At 54.7% G+C, this 15,760-nt stretch overlaps 7 protein-coding genes across 7 annotated transcripts; 3 read left to right on the forward strand and 4 right to left on the reverse strand.

The window, feature by feature from the left end:
* Nucleotides 1-579: 579 nt before the first annotated feature.
* Nucleotides 580-1,680, forward strand: A1O7_09407 (uncharacterized protein; the record flags this gene model as incomplete). Its single annotated transcript, XM_007763395.1, has 1 exon — nucleotides 580-1,680. One exon carries the CDS (start codon nucleotides 580-582, stop codon nucleotides 1,678-1,680), a length of 1,101 nt encoding a protein of 366 aa, XP_007761585.1.
* Nucleotides 1,681-1,692: 12 nt separating this feature from the next.
* Nucleotides 1,693-3,174, reverse strand: A1O7_09408 (uncharacterized protein; the record flags this gene model as incomplete). The annotated part of the gene is made up of 1 exon (XM_007763396.1): nucleotides 1,693-3,174. One exon carries the CDS (start codon nucleotides 3,172-3,174, stop codon nucleotides 1,693-1,695), a length of 1,482 nt encoding a protein of 493 aa, XP_007761586.1.
* A 1,307-nt stretch (nucleotides 3,175-4,481) lies between these two features.
* Nucleotides 4,482-5,880, reverse strand: A1O7_09409 (diphthamide biosynthesis protein 1; the record flags this gene model as incomplete). The annotated part of the gene is made up of 2 exons (XM_007763397.1): nucleotides 4,482-5,644; nucleotides 5,700-5,880. 2 exons carry the CDS (start codon nucleotides 5,878-5,880, stop codon nucleotides 4,482-4,484), a joined length of 1,344 nt encoding a protein of 447 aa, XP_007761587.1.
* A 327-nt stretch (nucleotides 5,881-6,207) lies between these two features.
* A1O7_09410 (uncharacterized protein) lies at nucleotides 6,208-7,059 on the forward strand (the record flags this gene model as incomplete). The annotated part of the gene is made up of 1 exon (XM_007763398.1): nucleotides 6,208-7,059. One exon carries the CDS (start codon nucleotides 6,208-6,210, stop codon nucleotides 7,057-7,059), a length of 852 nt encoding a protein of 283 aa, XP_007761588.1.
* Nucleotides 7,060-7,675: 616 nt separating this feature from the next.
* On the reverse strand, nucleotides 7,676-9,580 carry A1O7_09411 (uncharacterized protein; the record flags this gene model as incomplete). Its single annotated transcript, XM_007763399.1, has 1 exon — nucleotides 7,676-9,580. The coding sequence occupies one exon, from the start codon at nucleotides 9,578-9,580 to the stop codon at nucleotides 7,676-7,678; it is 1,905 nt and encodes a 634-aa protein (XP_007761589.1).
* A 951-nt stretch (nucleotides 9,581-10,531) lies between these two features.
* Nucleotides 10,532-11,517, reverse strand: A1O7_09412 (uncharacterized protein; the record flags this gene model as incomplete). The annotated part of the gene is made up of 2 exons (XM_007763400.1): nucleotides 10,532-11,266; nucleotides 11,338-11,517. 2 exons carry the CDS (start codon nucleotides 11,515-11,517, stop codon nucleotides 10,532-10,534), a joined length of 915 nt encoding a protein of 304 aa, XP_007761590.1.
* Nucleotides 11,518-11,874: 357 nt separating this feature from the next.
* On the forward strand, nucleotides 11,875-14,703 carry A1O7_09413 (uncharacterized protein; the record flags this gene model as incomplete). Its single annotated transcript, XM_007763401.1, has 1 exon — nucleotides 11,875-14,703. The coding sequence occupies one exon, from the start codon at nucleotides 11,875-11,877 to the stop codon at nucleotides 14,701-14,703; it is 2,829 nt and encodes a 942-aa protein (XP_007761591.1).
* Nucleotides 14,704-15,760: the final 1,057 nt, after the last annotated feature.

The raw sequence follows: 15,760 nt of genomic DNA on the forward strand, positions 1-15,760 counted from the left end.
AGTCGCGCTGTTTGCGACGGTACTCGGCAACATAACGCACAGACAGTTCTCTCATCTCATCGTTCGAGATCACAAAAAAAGGCCGAACCCCAGTCGTTTGTCGAAAGCGAAAGCAATATGACTGACCTACCATTCGACCCATCCCCACGGGCCGTTGATAACATTGAACGTCGTTTCTACCAACCTAAGTCGAGCAACGTAGAGGGTAACGGGAAGAGACTCTGTCACGCTGCTCTCGGCGAGATACAGGTGAGGGGTGCCGTTGGCTGGAGAGCATAAGGCGGCGTCACACTCGTCCCAAAGTATGGTGAGCTCTTAGTGGCTGTTCTAACAGCAGCCGTCATTTGGGTGTCATTCGAGGTCCAAGCATCCGAATCGAGGTCAAAGAAACAAGCACCGACACACACGCAAAACACACGAATAGGGAAAAGCACAGCACGCTGTGTTTGCTAAAGACACCTCCAGGTCTTCCTTTTACCGATCTATCCAATACTATGTACTGTGTCTGATTTGTCGCTTGGGTGGTGTGCGTCTCTCAGGTCCACGCCCAACTCAAGCACTCATCCTTCCCTTCCCATCATGCCCTCCTCCTCCTCGTCCTCGGCGGAATCAATCCTCTTTCCGCTCAGCACGTTCCTTCTCAGCATCTACACCCTCTCCACCGCCACGGATGTTTTCATCGCCAGCACAGCCCACCTAGCCCATCGCTTGCACGTGAGCGAAACACTCATCTCCCTGCTCACCGCGGGCGCCGAGTGGGAAGAACTCGCCGTCGTGATCGCAGCCATTGCTCAAGGCCGCCCGAAACTCGCCCTGGGGAATGTGCTGGGCAGTTGCGTGGCCAACATCCTCGGTGCTTTCTCTTTGGGCGTGTTAGCCCAGAGAGAGACGATCGTGACGTATGATGTCAGTGCGAGGCTTTATGCCGTCATCATGTTCGGGCTCACGACCGGTGTGGCGGTTCTCTGGGGATTTGGGCGGCTTGAGGGACACGTGTATGGCGCGGTGCTGGTGGTGGTGTTTGTGCTGTACATGGTGGGCATTGGGTGGTCGATATATTGCGGCGTGTTAGCGGCGCCTCAAGGTTCTGATGCCGAGTCTGACGCTGACGCTGACGCCAGCTCAACCTCGGAAGAAGAGTCTGCCCCCGGAGGAGATGAGGCTCAGCACGACGTGGCCCATCCAGACGAGACGACGCCCTTGACAACGTTTCGATGGAGGAAACCGCCATCCATCTTGAGTTACCTGGTCAAGCTGGTTGTGGCCTTCGTCGCGCTCTCGCTCAGTGGCTACGTTCTCTCCCACTCCTCCAAGTCACTTGCGGCGGCATTCCACCTTTCCGACACCGTCTTTGGCGCGACCCTGTTGGCTCTCGGCACGACCCTCCCAGAGAAGTTCGTGGCTGTGGTCAGCGGATATCGAGGCCACCCCGGTATCATGGTCGCCAACACGGTGGGCAGCAATATTTTCCTGCTGACGCTGTGTCTGGGGATGACCATTCTAAGCTCCCAAGGTCTTGCCCAAGGCTCGAGTTATACCCAGGAAATTGTCTGGACGTGGACCACCTCGGCCTTTTTGATGGTGATGATTCTCATTGGCACCCACAGATTGGTCGGATTGGCCATGTTGCTTGCGTATGTCGGGTTTTTGGTCCTGGAATTCACGCTGTACAAGCCTTGACGTGGCACTCAGTCAGATTGGAATCCCAACGATCTCTTCGCCTTCTCTGCCATCGGGCACCAAGTCGCCGTAGACTGTGATCGGGATAACCACCTCAAACGTCTCGCACTCCACGTTCTCCACAGCGACATTGACGGTGCTCTTCTCATCGTTGACAACCTCCTCCAATAAGTCTGGCGTGGCCAAAATGCCGCCTTCTTCACTCTCGATGGGCTTCAGGGTTCCAAACTCGAATCGGAGACTCCAGTCCAAATTGACTCCTGAAGTCACGAAGGTGGGAGTCGCCGAGGCTGGAATGCTGAATGAGAAGGTGGCTCGCTTCGAGAACAAAATGTTTTCCCACCGGGCGCCGTAGATCTTTCTGGTAATTCGGTTAATCGTGGCGACCGACCTGACGGCAAGTGCGGGGGTTACTTTCTCCGATGTTTCCAGAGTCGCTTTGAGCGACGAAGCGGCTATCTCGCTCTCTGAGAAGTCAACCACGGCTGTAATTGTCTCTCCCAGCCGGTGTAATGGCCGGCCGATGACGATAACCGCAACCCTCTGGCCAGTCCGGGCAATCTCGAAACGGTTCGGACTCGAATCGCCGTCAGAGAGGGAATTACTGTATACGATAGCACGGTCGACCGCCTGCAGAGTCTTTCCACGGCTGCCCGTGTCTTGGCTGTTTGAGAATGCATCCATTGTCCCCGTGCTGGACTGTCTGCGTCGGTTGCGATCCAAAAGCGTATCAACAAACGTAAGGAACTCGGTAGTAGGCCTTTCATCCCCCGGCGTGGTGGATGTAGTAATCTCTTCATGACCTTCAGCTGCGAGAACAGGCTTTGTACGCGCCAGATCACGGAGGATCACATGTGGCTGCATGAGATCATGGCCGTATATCTCTCCATCGCGAGAGACTCCGGGAAAGACACGGATGGGAACGTTGACTTGTCGAACCGTATGCACGTCGCGGCTTCCGGGAAGACCTTGCACTCCGATGGTCAGATTGTAGGAGATCTTGATGGCCTTCCCTCGATGGCTGGATGGTAGACCTCGCGGTAAGGGATAGCTGTACGAATAGCTCTGCTCCTCGCCGGGTTCGAGATGCATGTCGACGAACAGCAGTGATTGTGGAGTAGACAGGAGAGGAATCGCTCTGGAGTTGGTCACGGCATTCATCTCCTTCACGCTGCTCATGTTGTCGCCACCGATCAGGCTGTTCAGCGAGCCCCCGATGCTGTTGAGATTGAAACCTCCCAAGAACCCGCTGTTCGGCCGCGGCTTTTTGACGCCGACCACGCCGCCTCCAGCCTGGCCGCCAAGAAAGCCTTTCGTCTTCACCTCTTCAAAGTGTGACTGGTCGACCAGCGAGGCATCTAGTGTGAATGTCGCATTTAGTTGGGCGTAGCCCATGAGCAGATTCACGGCTTGAGGCTTTTGCGACTGATGTATTGCCGGTCGTCGCGCTAATGGCGCAGAGTAATTCCAGGGTGGTGGACGATCCGAAACCATGGAAGGCTGTTCGGACATCAAAGTCTCTTGAGAATGATTACTGAGCGAGTAGAAGTCGGCGCTGCTTCGTTCGCTTGTAAGATCTTGTCCTGGTGCCGAAAGAGATGCCTGGGCATCTTCGGTCTCGGCCGGACTCGGAATACGCAGCTCGTCCCCTTCTTGGGATCCTGGACGCGTCCTAGAGTGATCGGGGGTAATTCGCGATCTGGGTTCTGAGGATGCATCTCGACCCTCGCTTGCGACAGGCGATAGGGGACTTTTACGGCCGCTCCTGCGCGGCAGCTGTAGACTATTCCGCACGTCTTTTCGTTCATGCTGGCCAGCTTTACGCTGCGGCGCTGAGGACGATGAGTTTGTGATAGCCTGGACAGATTGCAATATGACTTACTATGCAGAATTTGGACTGTCGACGAGCGTGAATGACCGGGTCTTTTCTGCTTCTCCCAGCCTCCAGTGGTCAGGCTTCCTCCTTCGCCGGTAATCGATGGAGAGGCGACTGAGATGATCGATACTGACCTCTGGGGTTTATGTGCTGGCCTCTGCGATCTGATGCTGTTTATACTGTCCCTGCTATTCACTGATGTGCTTGGTCGTTGATGACCGGTTTGATCAGGGGAGTGTTCATTGTTGTTAGATCGCCCATATTGACCCAATCGCTGGCCGTTGTCGGGCCTGTTGACTTGCGCGACAAGCTGACTTATACTCTCGCGTCTGCTTCGCTGGCGGCTCTGGAGAGAGGAAGCGAGAGGCTCCTCCGCCAAGTTTGCGACATTTCTGAAAGTGATGGTGCAGTGCAGTTGTTCCCCCGCAAAAACGGATTGGTCATGGAAGCGGACAGCTACGTGGATATCCGAATGCATACCACGCCTGGAAGGCTAGACTATGAGAGACAGCTGGCTGCCTCGTGAGTTGCCGGGAGGCAAAGAAGCCAGCGGAAGTTGTCGAAGTCGTGAAGAAAGGCCACTTCGAGGATTCATGATGGGAAAACTTCGGCAGTGACGGCTATTGCAGTAGCGACTCTTGGGAGAGACGTAGTGATTCAATTCCCAATCTCTATCCATGTGAACCGGGGAAATGTGTATGGTGTAGGAGTTTAGGGTCACAAGCACGTCTGAATCGTTCTGCAGGTGCTAAGCCCTGCTGCCTGCATTGACATTTTATCCGGTAGCCACATTACCACAGACAGTCTATATTCTTACAGTGCAGCAATACTATTATTGGGTCGCAAGGGACTCCTGTCTTGCCCAAGTCTGTATCCGGCGAGGTTGGGGTGACTTGGGTGCTCCCAGGCGGCGCTGCGAGCGGATTCAAGCGCTTACACTGACCTGGGCAGCGAGCTTTTCGGTTGTCCTTCCGAGGCCATTGTTGGCGTAGAAGTCCATTGGATAAGTCCCGCCTTCCTTTTCCCATCCTTGCTGCGCACCCAGTACCACGAGAGCTTCGTATGGCGTCAGAAGCGGTCGCGGAAATGCGTAACCCCAGTCAATGCTTAACCGCGGACAGGCTATCTGCACCCAGCAGTCCACGTCCTCAAACATGGCCAGCTTTCCGGGGAAGATCTCGCTTAGGAGGAGGTTCACATATGAGATGCCTTGTTGGGTCAGGTAGTTCTCGAGCATGGTCAGAGTGTGAGGGTTGCCCTGACGCCCCAACGCCCCCAGTATCAGACCCCATTTTCTTGCTCTCTTTGCGGTGTTGATTGCAGTAGACCGCATGTCCAGCATTTCGTCGTGCGAGTATGTTTCTCTGGTCAGCTTCCGCGAGTAAGGATCGTATCGGTAAGCTGGAATGTCAGGATTCGCGATCATAGCAGCTTCAAGATGGAAGCGACCGTCTCCCAAGTATAGGATGAGATCCACGTTTGCATCTGAAGTGATCTTGGGAGCAGTACAACCGAGCACCTCGCCCTTGCTCAGCGGCATAACTTGCGGCACTACCAGCTTCAAGCCCTCGGCTTCAAGAGCAGGTCTGATTGTATGTAGGGTGGAGTTGAACTGAATGGTACCCACCATGGCAATTGTCTTCCCGGGAGGGATATTCCTCGACAGCGTGGTCACCAAATGCTTGGTGTCAATCGAGATATCCACGAAGATGTACAGCGTTGCAATTTTGGTAGCTGACACCGGGATCAAGCAGCTGTGAGCATAGTGGACAAGCAAGTCACAGCCCAAGGCTCTTGCAGTGTAGTCATCAATACAGCACGCGCCATAGGTGACATCGCCCATGATCAAGGTCTCTGTGCTGGGACAAAATTGGGTCAGGATGTCTGATATTGTTGTCGCAAACATCAGCAAGCCTTCAGGGAATTGCAGAGCGACCCTCTTCGCCTGTAGTGTACGTATGCGGTGGATGGTCTTGGGAATCTCGAAGCTGTAATTCTGTGGTAGCAGTGCGATCGCGGCTTGAATATCGGGGTCATCGAGAATATCAGAGGGTACCTGGTTCAAGGCTCGGGGTGTTCTTCTCGTCGCTGTCAACTCGTCAGTAACGCCTCTCCAGCTTGTCAGAGTACGGCTGCGTCGTACGCTTTTGGACGATGGCGGTGGTCTCCTCGACCGCTGAGTTGGCCTCTGCATCGTACCTCTGCTTCGCCTGCGCCTCCGCTGTGCGCCTTCCCACAAATCGTCTTCTGGGTGTTCTGGTGCCGCTGACGCCGGTCTCCTCCGGTGCAGTGGGGAAAGCGCCAGGTATCGCCGGCTCATCCATGCCTCTCTTGAAGCGTGCAACTACCACAACCTCGATTACGGATAATCACCTAGGCGAGAGGAATTTGTCTCCGCTACGTAGAAATTGAGCGGCGACCTCCAAAGCGGAATGCGGGGGAAACGAGGCTCTGGCGCTTTTTCGAATCGTTTCTATGTCATTGGTGCAGTCAATCGCTGCGTCACTTCCACCAGCATCGCATGTGAAGATCTGGCTATTCAACGACTGTGTACACAAATACCCGCACCCACAACTCCAACCATGAGGCTTCGTCTTCGTCCATCATAACACCTTGGACCCGTCCACCCGGTCCAGTCGAGTCGAAGCAACATGGTCACCACCTCAGGCTTCACGCACACGCCCGTCACCCGCGCCCTCATCCTCAGCTCCATCGTCCTGTCCATCCTCACCTCCACCCTCACAGCCCAACACCTCCTGCCCATAAAACCGACCCCCCACCTGTGGCCGTACCTCCAATTCACGCGCCTTATGACATACCAAGCGGCGTACACGTCGAGCACCGAGCTCCTCTTCTCCACCGTGCTAATCTACCAATTCCGGGTGCTCGAGAGGTTATGGGGCAGCCGGAAGTTCCTGAGTTTCTGCGCCGTTGTCTTCTGGGTCAACCTACTAGTCACGCCTGCGGTGGTGGTGTTCCTCAAGCTAGGCACCCTGGGCTGGTACAACTACCTCCCTGCGGGATGCACGGGGGTCGTCTTCGCGCTGCTAGCCGCCTGGGCGGACGAAGTCCCCCGCATATACCGGTACAAGATCGTCACGGGAGGTGCTGGCACTGGCGCCGTTGCTGGACAGGAAGCCCCGGGCGTGACGCTCAGTGACAAGTCGACGACCTATCTCCTCGCGGCGCAGTTGGCGCTCAGTCAGTTTCCGTACTCGCTTTTGCCTGCCGCGGTCGGGTGGGCGGTCGGCTCGGCGTGGATGGGTGAGTTGCTTCCTGGCCGGCTGGGGCGGTGGAGAGTCCCGGCGTGGATGGTGGGCGAGAGCAGCGCGCGCAAGGAGAGAGGCCAGTATGAAGGGTTGAGGAGGCGGTTGGAGGAGGAGGGCGGCTCAGCGGATGGTATGAGGAATGTCACGGAGAGAGTTGCAGGCGGTCGGGAGGCGGAGGCGAGGAGCGGGAGGGGTTTTGGCAGTAGATTCGTGGGCTACTTTACTGGGTCGTGACGATGCATTGCACGCGTGGAGGTGGAGTATTGCAGGCAACAGATGATGGCTGAAATGCGCTGTGAAAGATGATTCTCTCATTTTGGCGTACCAACGCGCTGCGCTGTGTCTACACTGTTCTACAGGCTGTGCTTGCCCTTGGCCTTGCCCCTCCCCGTCCACCTTTCCGGCCCTGATCTCAGTGCCATGCATCAAATCCGGTACGGAAACGCCAACCGTAGCGCCCTTCCGCCGGTTGTGGTAAATATACCCGCTCTGAACCCGGTGCCACAAAAGTAGCACACGCAAACTTTCTAAAGGTGAAGGCTCGTCCCAAATCCATCATCAGCCAATCCTGCGAAGCCTCCAAGTAATAGCTGGGGCCTATTCCGTTGTTCAATCTGTCGTCTTGATCGTGAAAGGTCAACGGAGGAGCGGTATCTGTTCTCCGTCTTTGGCTTTAGGTCTTTCGCCCGAACTGGCGCGCGTTATTCGCCTTGTGAACTCTGTGGTGGGATGCTCCGGAAGCTGAACAGAAAACATTCCCTCGACGACTAGCTGACTGGCTGGCTGCTGACCGACCGAATACCACACGCGTACTCACTCAATAAACATCCAAAAATAGCTATCCAAGGCTTCACCCCTCTCCCGTGTTCTTCATCTGCTCCTCAAACGCCTGCTTATACCGTCGAACGGCGACGCCCAAACTCTTCGTCGCGGGCCCGAGTAGCTCTCTGACCACATGGCTTCCACCGCTCTTGATATCCTCGTTCTTGAGCGTCCGTTTCCGGCCGGTCCTTTCGTACCGTGTCTGTAACTCCTGCTGTTTCTTCTTGATCTCGAGCTGTCGTTCCTTCTCCGCATCCTCGGCGATGACGTTGATGCGATCGAGAGCGCGATTCAGCGACTCCACGAGACTGGCTACTTCGTTGGCCCGCGCCGCGTCGCCTGAGAGGAAGGCATTCCAGAACTGCCGGAGGAATTCTACTGTTGTGGCGTGCGTGAGCGTTAGTCGGTCATAAATGGCGGGGCTTAGGTTAGAGGATTCAGGGACCGGGGCTGTTTGGTTGCGGTTCGCACGGATGAGGGAAAGGATATGTTTTGTCGCGATTGACGAGCCAGAGTCTGCCTTGGGGGAGGAGCTGTCGTCATCCATTTCTTCGTTGTCTTCTTCATCTTCTTCGAATTCAGCGATCGGGATGGCGCCCACTCCAGGCTGGGCGAAATGAGCCGAGATGTCGCTGCAGACGTCTTTGACGGCTTCTGCAGGGTCGAGGTCCCGAAATGGATTGGCGCTGTCGCCCTCGCCTTGTTGGCCGGACTGGTTGTCGGAGAAGAAGCGGCTTTGATCGCGAATGTTGAGGATGACGCGGTTCTGCTCGGAGGTGCCTTCGAGATCGCGCAGCTTGAGCTGCTCGTACGTGGTCTCGACCATGCCGATGGGCGCTGACGCATCGACGTCGGATGGCTTCACTGCCGCCATGAGCTTCTCGCTGATGGCGTTGAGTTTGCGGATCACGGGCGCTTTGTCCAGGTTGGAGGGCCGAAGGTCGAACTCAGGACGGTTGCCATAGCCGTAGTGGTTCTCCTCGTTGCCCTCGAGGTCTATAAACTTGGGAATGTGCAGCTCGGCGGCAGTGGCCCGGAGACCCGTCACCAGCGGATGATTGAGGTACCTTTCAACGTCGATGTGTTCGTCTTTTGCGTCTCTTGTGGGGTCTATCTTGAGACCACGCAGCTTCAGGTGCAGCTGGCTTTGGAAGAACTTTGACCAGAAGTCCGCCTCGCTGGGGATCTTGCGGGGCACCAAGTCATCGTAGACGATTCGCATGATAGGGTATTGCTCGAAGATGGCGCGGATCTGGTCTTGTCTAAGGCTCAGCTTGGACTCGCCTTTGTTGATGCCGGCAAGGACATTGAAAGTGCCCTTCTCCTGTGACTTCGAAATTGCCTGGGCTCGGAGCAGATGCACCCGAGATGACCAGAACTGATGTGTAAACTGTTCTTTGGAGAGCGAGTCTGGCTTCAGACTGAGCGCCTCCTTGTAGGTCCTTGCCAGCTCTGGATTTGCCTGTAGCAGAGACTGCTGGAGTCTGTTGTCCGACTTCAGAAGTTCCTCGTCTTCCCAGAGATTGCCCGATCGGCCACCACCTGAGATCGCGTTCGCTATTGTCATGGCGGCCGATTGGCCGCCTGATGAAGTCGTTGCAGCATTTTGAGCCGCCTTCTGCGCCTGAATGACGTTCGCTAAAGCATCCTTGATGCCGTTGGCCTCACCTCGAGGGTCTTTCGAGGAGGTAAATGTGAACACATGAGCGGTGGCTTCAGTTTGCCCCGGGTTTTGCGCAAAGACCTTCAGCATAACCTTGGGGTTCGACTCTGGAGTCTGCTGCAGATTGGTGATGTTTGCTGCGGATAACACCAGACTTGGAGTCGCATCTGGAGGTTGAGCAGGCGTCCATGATACGGATTTTCTATCCTTCGATATCGCTAACGTTCCAGACTGCTTTTTATATGTCGCCTGTCCTTGTGGAGGTGCCATGTCGATTACCTCAGAGTTTTACTGGGAGAAGCAGGAGAAGTTTCGACCCGTCCTTCTGACGGTATCGTGAAGAACACAAAGTAACAAAATGAATGTTGCATTGCGTTTGTGGCCGTTGCAGCCTGCGACGCAAGATCTGTCCAAGCCCAAGCTGCCGATAATTTCGGCCTACCAAAGGAGTGTCAAAGCTTCATTCACTCATGCCTGGGTCATGATCTTATGTATAGGAAAGGCTGCCGAAGGGGAATTTATTTCTGGTCAAGAGGAATGAAGGGTGATTAAAGTCGAATAAGAGCACTAAGGAGCACATGCCTGACCGTGGAATGATAGATTCCAGGCATCCGGCTACGGTGAAGCACTGATTTGATAGGTACCACTCTCCTCCTCGAGCAGCTTGACTAGGGATAGAAAGCAACAAGTACCCGAGACAGCTGCGATCCATCCCAATTCGCTTGGATGTCCCCAGACTCAGGAGTAGTACCTGTAATCAATGGCTTGAAGCAAGGCCGCCAAAACAGAATGTCAAGGACCCCTTAGATTGTCTTGGGATTTAAACCATTGGGTGATATGGTCTCTATTGAAGCGGTCGTAGATACGGGCCCCAAGTTTATACATCTTGTTGGTGGCATCTCATGGTCTTATAGACTTCCTAGTCACTTCGTCCATGGTTATGACCGTCCGGGTCTCAGTAGAGCTGTTGTGGTACATATCATGATGTCCAACTTCGGTTGACATATCCTTGATGCCTCCGATGAGTGTAAGAATACATCTGCAATCCATACAACGTCCTTGCGTGATGTGACGATATATGCTTTGCATGCACATGCTATGCATACACAGCGCAGCAAGCTCACGATCCCAAGTTGAGTGCACCTTGGCTGGACGCAGGGGTTATCTCGATTCGCGAAGCTGAAAGGGGCGGTCTCGCTCCATCGTTTTAATCTTTTCGGGTCATGAATGCTTCTCCACAGACGCTGGCTCAGTTAATATTCTCTCCAGTGCGCCATTCGCGTTGCCAGTTTTCTGTAGTAGAGAGAGCAGAAATTCCCTCTTTTCTTCGGGCGTCCGCTTGGGTAGTCCTTCCTTCGCTCGACTCCTTCCTTCCGCGGACATCATCTTATCGTACTCTTTCTTGTCCTCGAACATGCCCGTCCCGATCAATTCCTGCCTTAGCCGTATCTTCATGTCTGATTTTATGGCCTGCTTCTCGGCGGGTGTGACGTGTTCGCCGCGCTCCTTTTTCAGTTGACGGATTTTGGCCGTTGTGGCTGCATTGATGAGGGCTTTGCGTTCTTCGCGAGTCATATCGAGCCATTCTTTTGCGCTCGGGGGGTTAGAGACCATTGACGCGGGCCGTTGCGCGGAGCCGAGACGCCTACTCGATGTGTGCATTTGGCGGGTCTGCTGCTGCTGAAAGGGCCTTCGGCCAGCTTCCGCACCCTGCGTATATGTTTGTTGCTGGATGGACGCTTGCTTTTGTGCGGGAACTTCCTCATAACTTTGTTCATTTGCAACGATCTGGTTTTCTTGGTAGTCAACCACACTATCGTACTGCGCCGGGTTGAGTTTCTTCCACGCTCTGAGGAACTCGAGCCCGTCGACTCGGGGAGGTGTGTAGAGCGCGCCACTGGGGCCTTCTTCGACTCGAGGCGTTTGTTCCATTTCTTGTGTCACGAAAGGTGAGAGCTGCACGCATCCAGAAGGGTCAGTTGGTGGACCTTCCTAGAAAGGTGTGACTTGTCTTCATCAGAGCTTACAGCAAAGTCCGTCGTGTCAGGCACGTTGAAGTGTGTGGTTTTCCGCCAGTCGATCATGTATTTGCCGAACTCTGTATGTGCACCCATCGAGCCTGTACGGTTTCCTCGATAGAAGCCCCGGCCCACTTGCTTCGTGGTGAAGCGGAGACGACCGCATAGTGCCAGCGTAGGCTTCACCATGCTGAGACAACAGATCTGCGGGCGGCCGGTGGTTGCGTTTGGCGAGGGACACTCAGAAGCGCGAGACTGGTGGTGAGAGATTGAGCAAGCATGAAATCGAGTGTCCGACCGAATGGGGTCAAGGCTGGTGCCGCCTTTAGAGGCCAGTTTGAGCTCCGCACATCTTGGACGCCTATTGGTTCGTAGCAGCGGAAAGTGGTTAGGCGGTGGATTGTCCCGCCAAGGAATCAGTATCTCCGTGGTGCAATCATTTATCTCCGCCACTCGAACTTTTTTTGGTCAGAAGAAATTGCGGAGTAGACCTCGTGGCTTCCATACCAATACCTACCTAGGTATACATTTCTACGTCTTGGGACAATGCCTCGTCAAGCTCATGGGCGACCGCTCCAGCCCGGCCGGACCAATGTGGCAAGCAAGAAAAAGACGCCTCGAAACCGCGGGCTAAATGCCCTCGAGATCGCGGAACGAGAGAGTCCCGATGATATCAAAATCCGCCAACACCGTCTCGGACAGATCGACGATGACGACGGTAACTCACGCAGTCGAGCAGATGCAGACGAGCGCTCCTCGAAGCGGAGGAAGATTGACATTACACACGAGGATGAGATTGCAGATGAAGGCTCCGACCTGGAGGGTAACCGGTGGCACGAAGGCATCGACGAGGATGACGAAGATAGCGACATTGACAGCGAAGATGCGTTTGGGGCGAGCGACGAAGAACGATTCGCAGACTTTACATTCCGAGGGAGCGCTACCGCGTCGTCGGCAGAGCCCAAGAAACCTCGCAGGCACGCAGACGTCGATGTAGATGAAGACGAGGTTACGGATAATGACGACGTAGAAGCTGAGGATGAGGATGAGGACGATTTTGGTGACGAGGGCGTCGACCTGGCTACAGCTTGGGATATGGACGATCAAGATGAACGAGAAGCCTCGAAGCGGCAACGAAAACGCCGTGCAGGAGCTGAAAGCGACGAGGAAGATCTCTTGACAGGCTTGGATGAGGAAGATGAAGACGAAGACGGTGATGGTTCCGAAGCTGAAGACGACTCAGAGTCGACATTCTCCATATCTGATGATGATGGTGGTGGAGATCATTCTCGACTGCAGAGTTTCGTCGAAGAGCTTGCAGGTGGCGACAGAGCGCAGCCCAAGAAACAGCGTCGCGTTCAGAGCCTGCCGGACAAGCCATCTCAGTTTGGTCTCGGTTCAGCTAAGATTTCAGCCGCTGATTTACTACAATACATCAAGGACCCTCGTCAACGGCAATCGCTCAAGATCCTACAGAGTAGCGAGGAAAGAGGCAACGAGCCATACAAAGGAGGTATTCCTGGCAAACTTGCACCGCCCTTGGCCAAGCGACAGCAGGATCGTCTCGATCGGTCTGCCGCCTACGATGAGACCAAGAAAGAATTGGGCAAGTGGATTGAGACGGTCAAACGAAACCGGCGAGCGGAGCATCTGTCGTTCCCGCTTGTTGACGCCGCAGCTGCTGGCATGTTGAGCGGCAAGCAGCTGGGGCCCACTTCCACCTCAATGCCTATGACGGATCTCGAGGCTACCATTCAGAGCATAATGATAGAAAGCGGTATGTTGACGAAAGATGGTCGCCCCCAGGAAGGTCGAGAAAACGAGTATGAAGAGTTGCATGAGAAGCAAATGCCGCTGGCTGAAGTCCGGGCTCGACGAGCCGAGCTTCGCCGGCAACGAGATCTGATGTTCCGGGAAGAAATCCGCGCCCGACGAATCAAAAAGATCAAAAGCAAGGCATTCCGTCGTGTCCATCGGAAAGAGCGAGAGAAGGCCGATGAAGGACATAGAGCCCTGCTAGATGCACAGGGCTTCCTCAATTCAGACGAAGAAAGAGAGAAGAATGACCGAAGACGTGCCGAAGAGAGAATGGGTGCGCGGCATAGGGAGAGCAAATGGGCAAAGAGTGTCAAGCTCACGGGCAGAGCTGCTTGGGACGATGACGCCAGACACGGTGTCACCGACCTTGCACGTCGTGATGAAGAGTTGCGAAGGCGCATCGAAGGCAAGGCGGATGCCGGCTCTGATGTATCAGATTCCGAGTCCTCCGACTTTGACGGGTTCTCGGGCTCAGACGAGGAAAAGGACCACCTCAGAATCAAGCTTGATGAGCTTGATGCTGATGAGCCTGCCGCGTCCGAGACACGACTCGCCTCAATGGCATTCATGAGGAAAGCCGAAGCTGCGAGGAAAGCCGCCAACGAGGAAGAGATGCGCAATATCAGACGCAACTTGCGCGGTGACAATGAACAAGATTCTGCGGACGAGGCAGATACAGAGGAGGAGGAAAGCACAGTCGGCCGTCAAAAGTTTGGTCCTACAGGCAAGGAGGGTCCGGCTAGACCTCTGCCGCACGTGGAGAAGAGCGAGTTCGAGGAGCGCGAGTCCGAGAATGAACTCGAAGACCTTGGCGACACTGACCCGGAAGGCACTAGAAACTCGAAGAGTACCACGACGGTAACCAGTACGCCAGCAACCAAAGGTGCTCTACGACTTAAACCCTCTTCCCAGTCGTCGGGAGCAGCACTTTTGACAAGTGAGCTAGCGAAGCCTGGGATCGGGCCCAGTATAAAGACCAAACAAGCTCCGGCGGCGGCTACACAAGAGACTGCTATGCCCCTCGTCAAGATGTCGAAGGTCACAAAAACACAATTGGCCGACTACACCAGTCCGTCAGAGTCAGAAGACACAGAGGACGAAAAAGCTGCGTTGGCTCAAGCTATCTTCGCCGGGTCTGATGAAGTGCAGCGCGAGTTCGCCAAGGAGAAGAAAGCGACAGTCGAAGAAGAAGGCGACCAAGTCATCGACAACAGCCTTCCCGGCTGGGGCAGCTGGGCGGGCGAAGGTATCAGCAAGAAAGCCCAAAAGCGAGCCAAAGGACGCTTCGTGACAACCATAAAAGGCGTGGCAAAAGACAAGCGACAAGACGCCAAGCTGGACAAGGTCATTGTCAATGAAAAGCGCGTGAAGAAGAACAACAAGTACCTGGCCAGCGAGCTGCCTCATCCGTTCGAGTCAAGGCAGCAATACGAGCGGTCGCTCCGTCTACCATTGGGCCCTGAATGGACGACGAAGACGACGTTCCAGGATGCCACGAAGCCGCGGGTCTTGATTAAGCAGGGCGTCATTCGACCAATGGCGAAACCGATGGCTTGAAGATGGCAGCTACAGCAGCGTTGTTGTACACAGTACCTTGGCTGTCATCAAATCCAGATAGTCCATATATACCAGGCAAGCCAGATCATATCAGACACCCAAGTTCACGCACGTCACGCAATACTCAATGGTCTCTAACTAGCTCTTCGGCCCACACACACAGTGACAGGGAATGGGTGATGGATCTCAAACCAGCTCCCCCATATCATATCATAGCGGACCAGAAATTCAGGAAAGTAACTGATCCTCCACCCCACCACAGCCCATCTTTCGTGCCAGGCATGCGTCAATCCTTGATTCAACCATTCATTTCCCCCGAATTCCCACTGGTAGCTTGACAAGCAAGCGCTCTATAGGTCCCTTGCGCACCTCTGCTGTGACGCATTGCCCAGGGCAAGTGGGTCGCATGGTGGTGACTGTGTGGTTGTGGTGGAGTTGTGGTCCGATCGTGTCCCTCGTGGCACGTGCCGTGTCGACCATTTGCCCCATCCGGCTGCTGCACGGCCATATGGTATGTAGAGGATTCGATCTCAGTGTGGTGGTGAGTAATCGGGTCAGATCAGGCGCAATCAATTCGGCAGCTTCGACGAGGTCTTTGGGCTAAAAAACTCGGGGTCTTGCTGTTGGGTTTCTGGATTTCTCTTCTCTTTCCTGTTGTATTCTGCTCCTCCGCCTAAACTGCTACCCCTCCTCCGCCTGCCCTTCGACCACCACTCTAGCCTCGCACACGACGGCATAGCTGGTCCAGATCCTAGTTAGGCTTCCCTTCAGCGGGCGGTTAGTTTCTAGGGTGCCCCTACCTATCACAGTGCGAGCCTAGATGTGATCTGGTATGGGACTGCTCTTCCTCCAAACCATACACCCTCCTACAACTGAGCAGTAGAATACAACAGCTTATCCTTACCTCTGATATTCCTATCCTCACTATTCCTATCCTCACTATTCCTATCCTCACCATTCCTATCCTCACCATTCCTATCCTCATCGTTCTTACCTCTCATATCCTTACCTCTCATATCCTTACCTCTCATATCCTTACCTCTCATATCCTTACCTC

The sequence above is a fragment of the Cladophialophora yegresii genome, assembly GCF_000585515.1.
Source record: "Cladophialophora yegresii CBS 114405 chromosome Unknown aczIN-supercont1.7, whole genome shotgun sequence".
Lineage (NCBI taxonomy): Eukaryota > Fungi > Ascomycota > Eurotiomycetes > Chaetothyriales > Herpotrichiellaceae > Cladophialophora > Cladophialophora yegresii.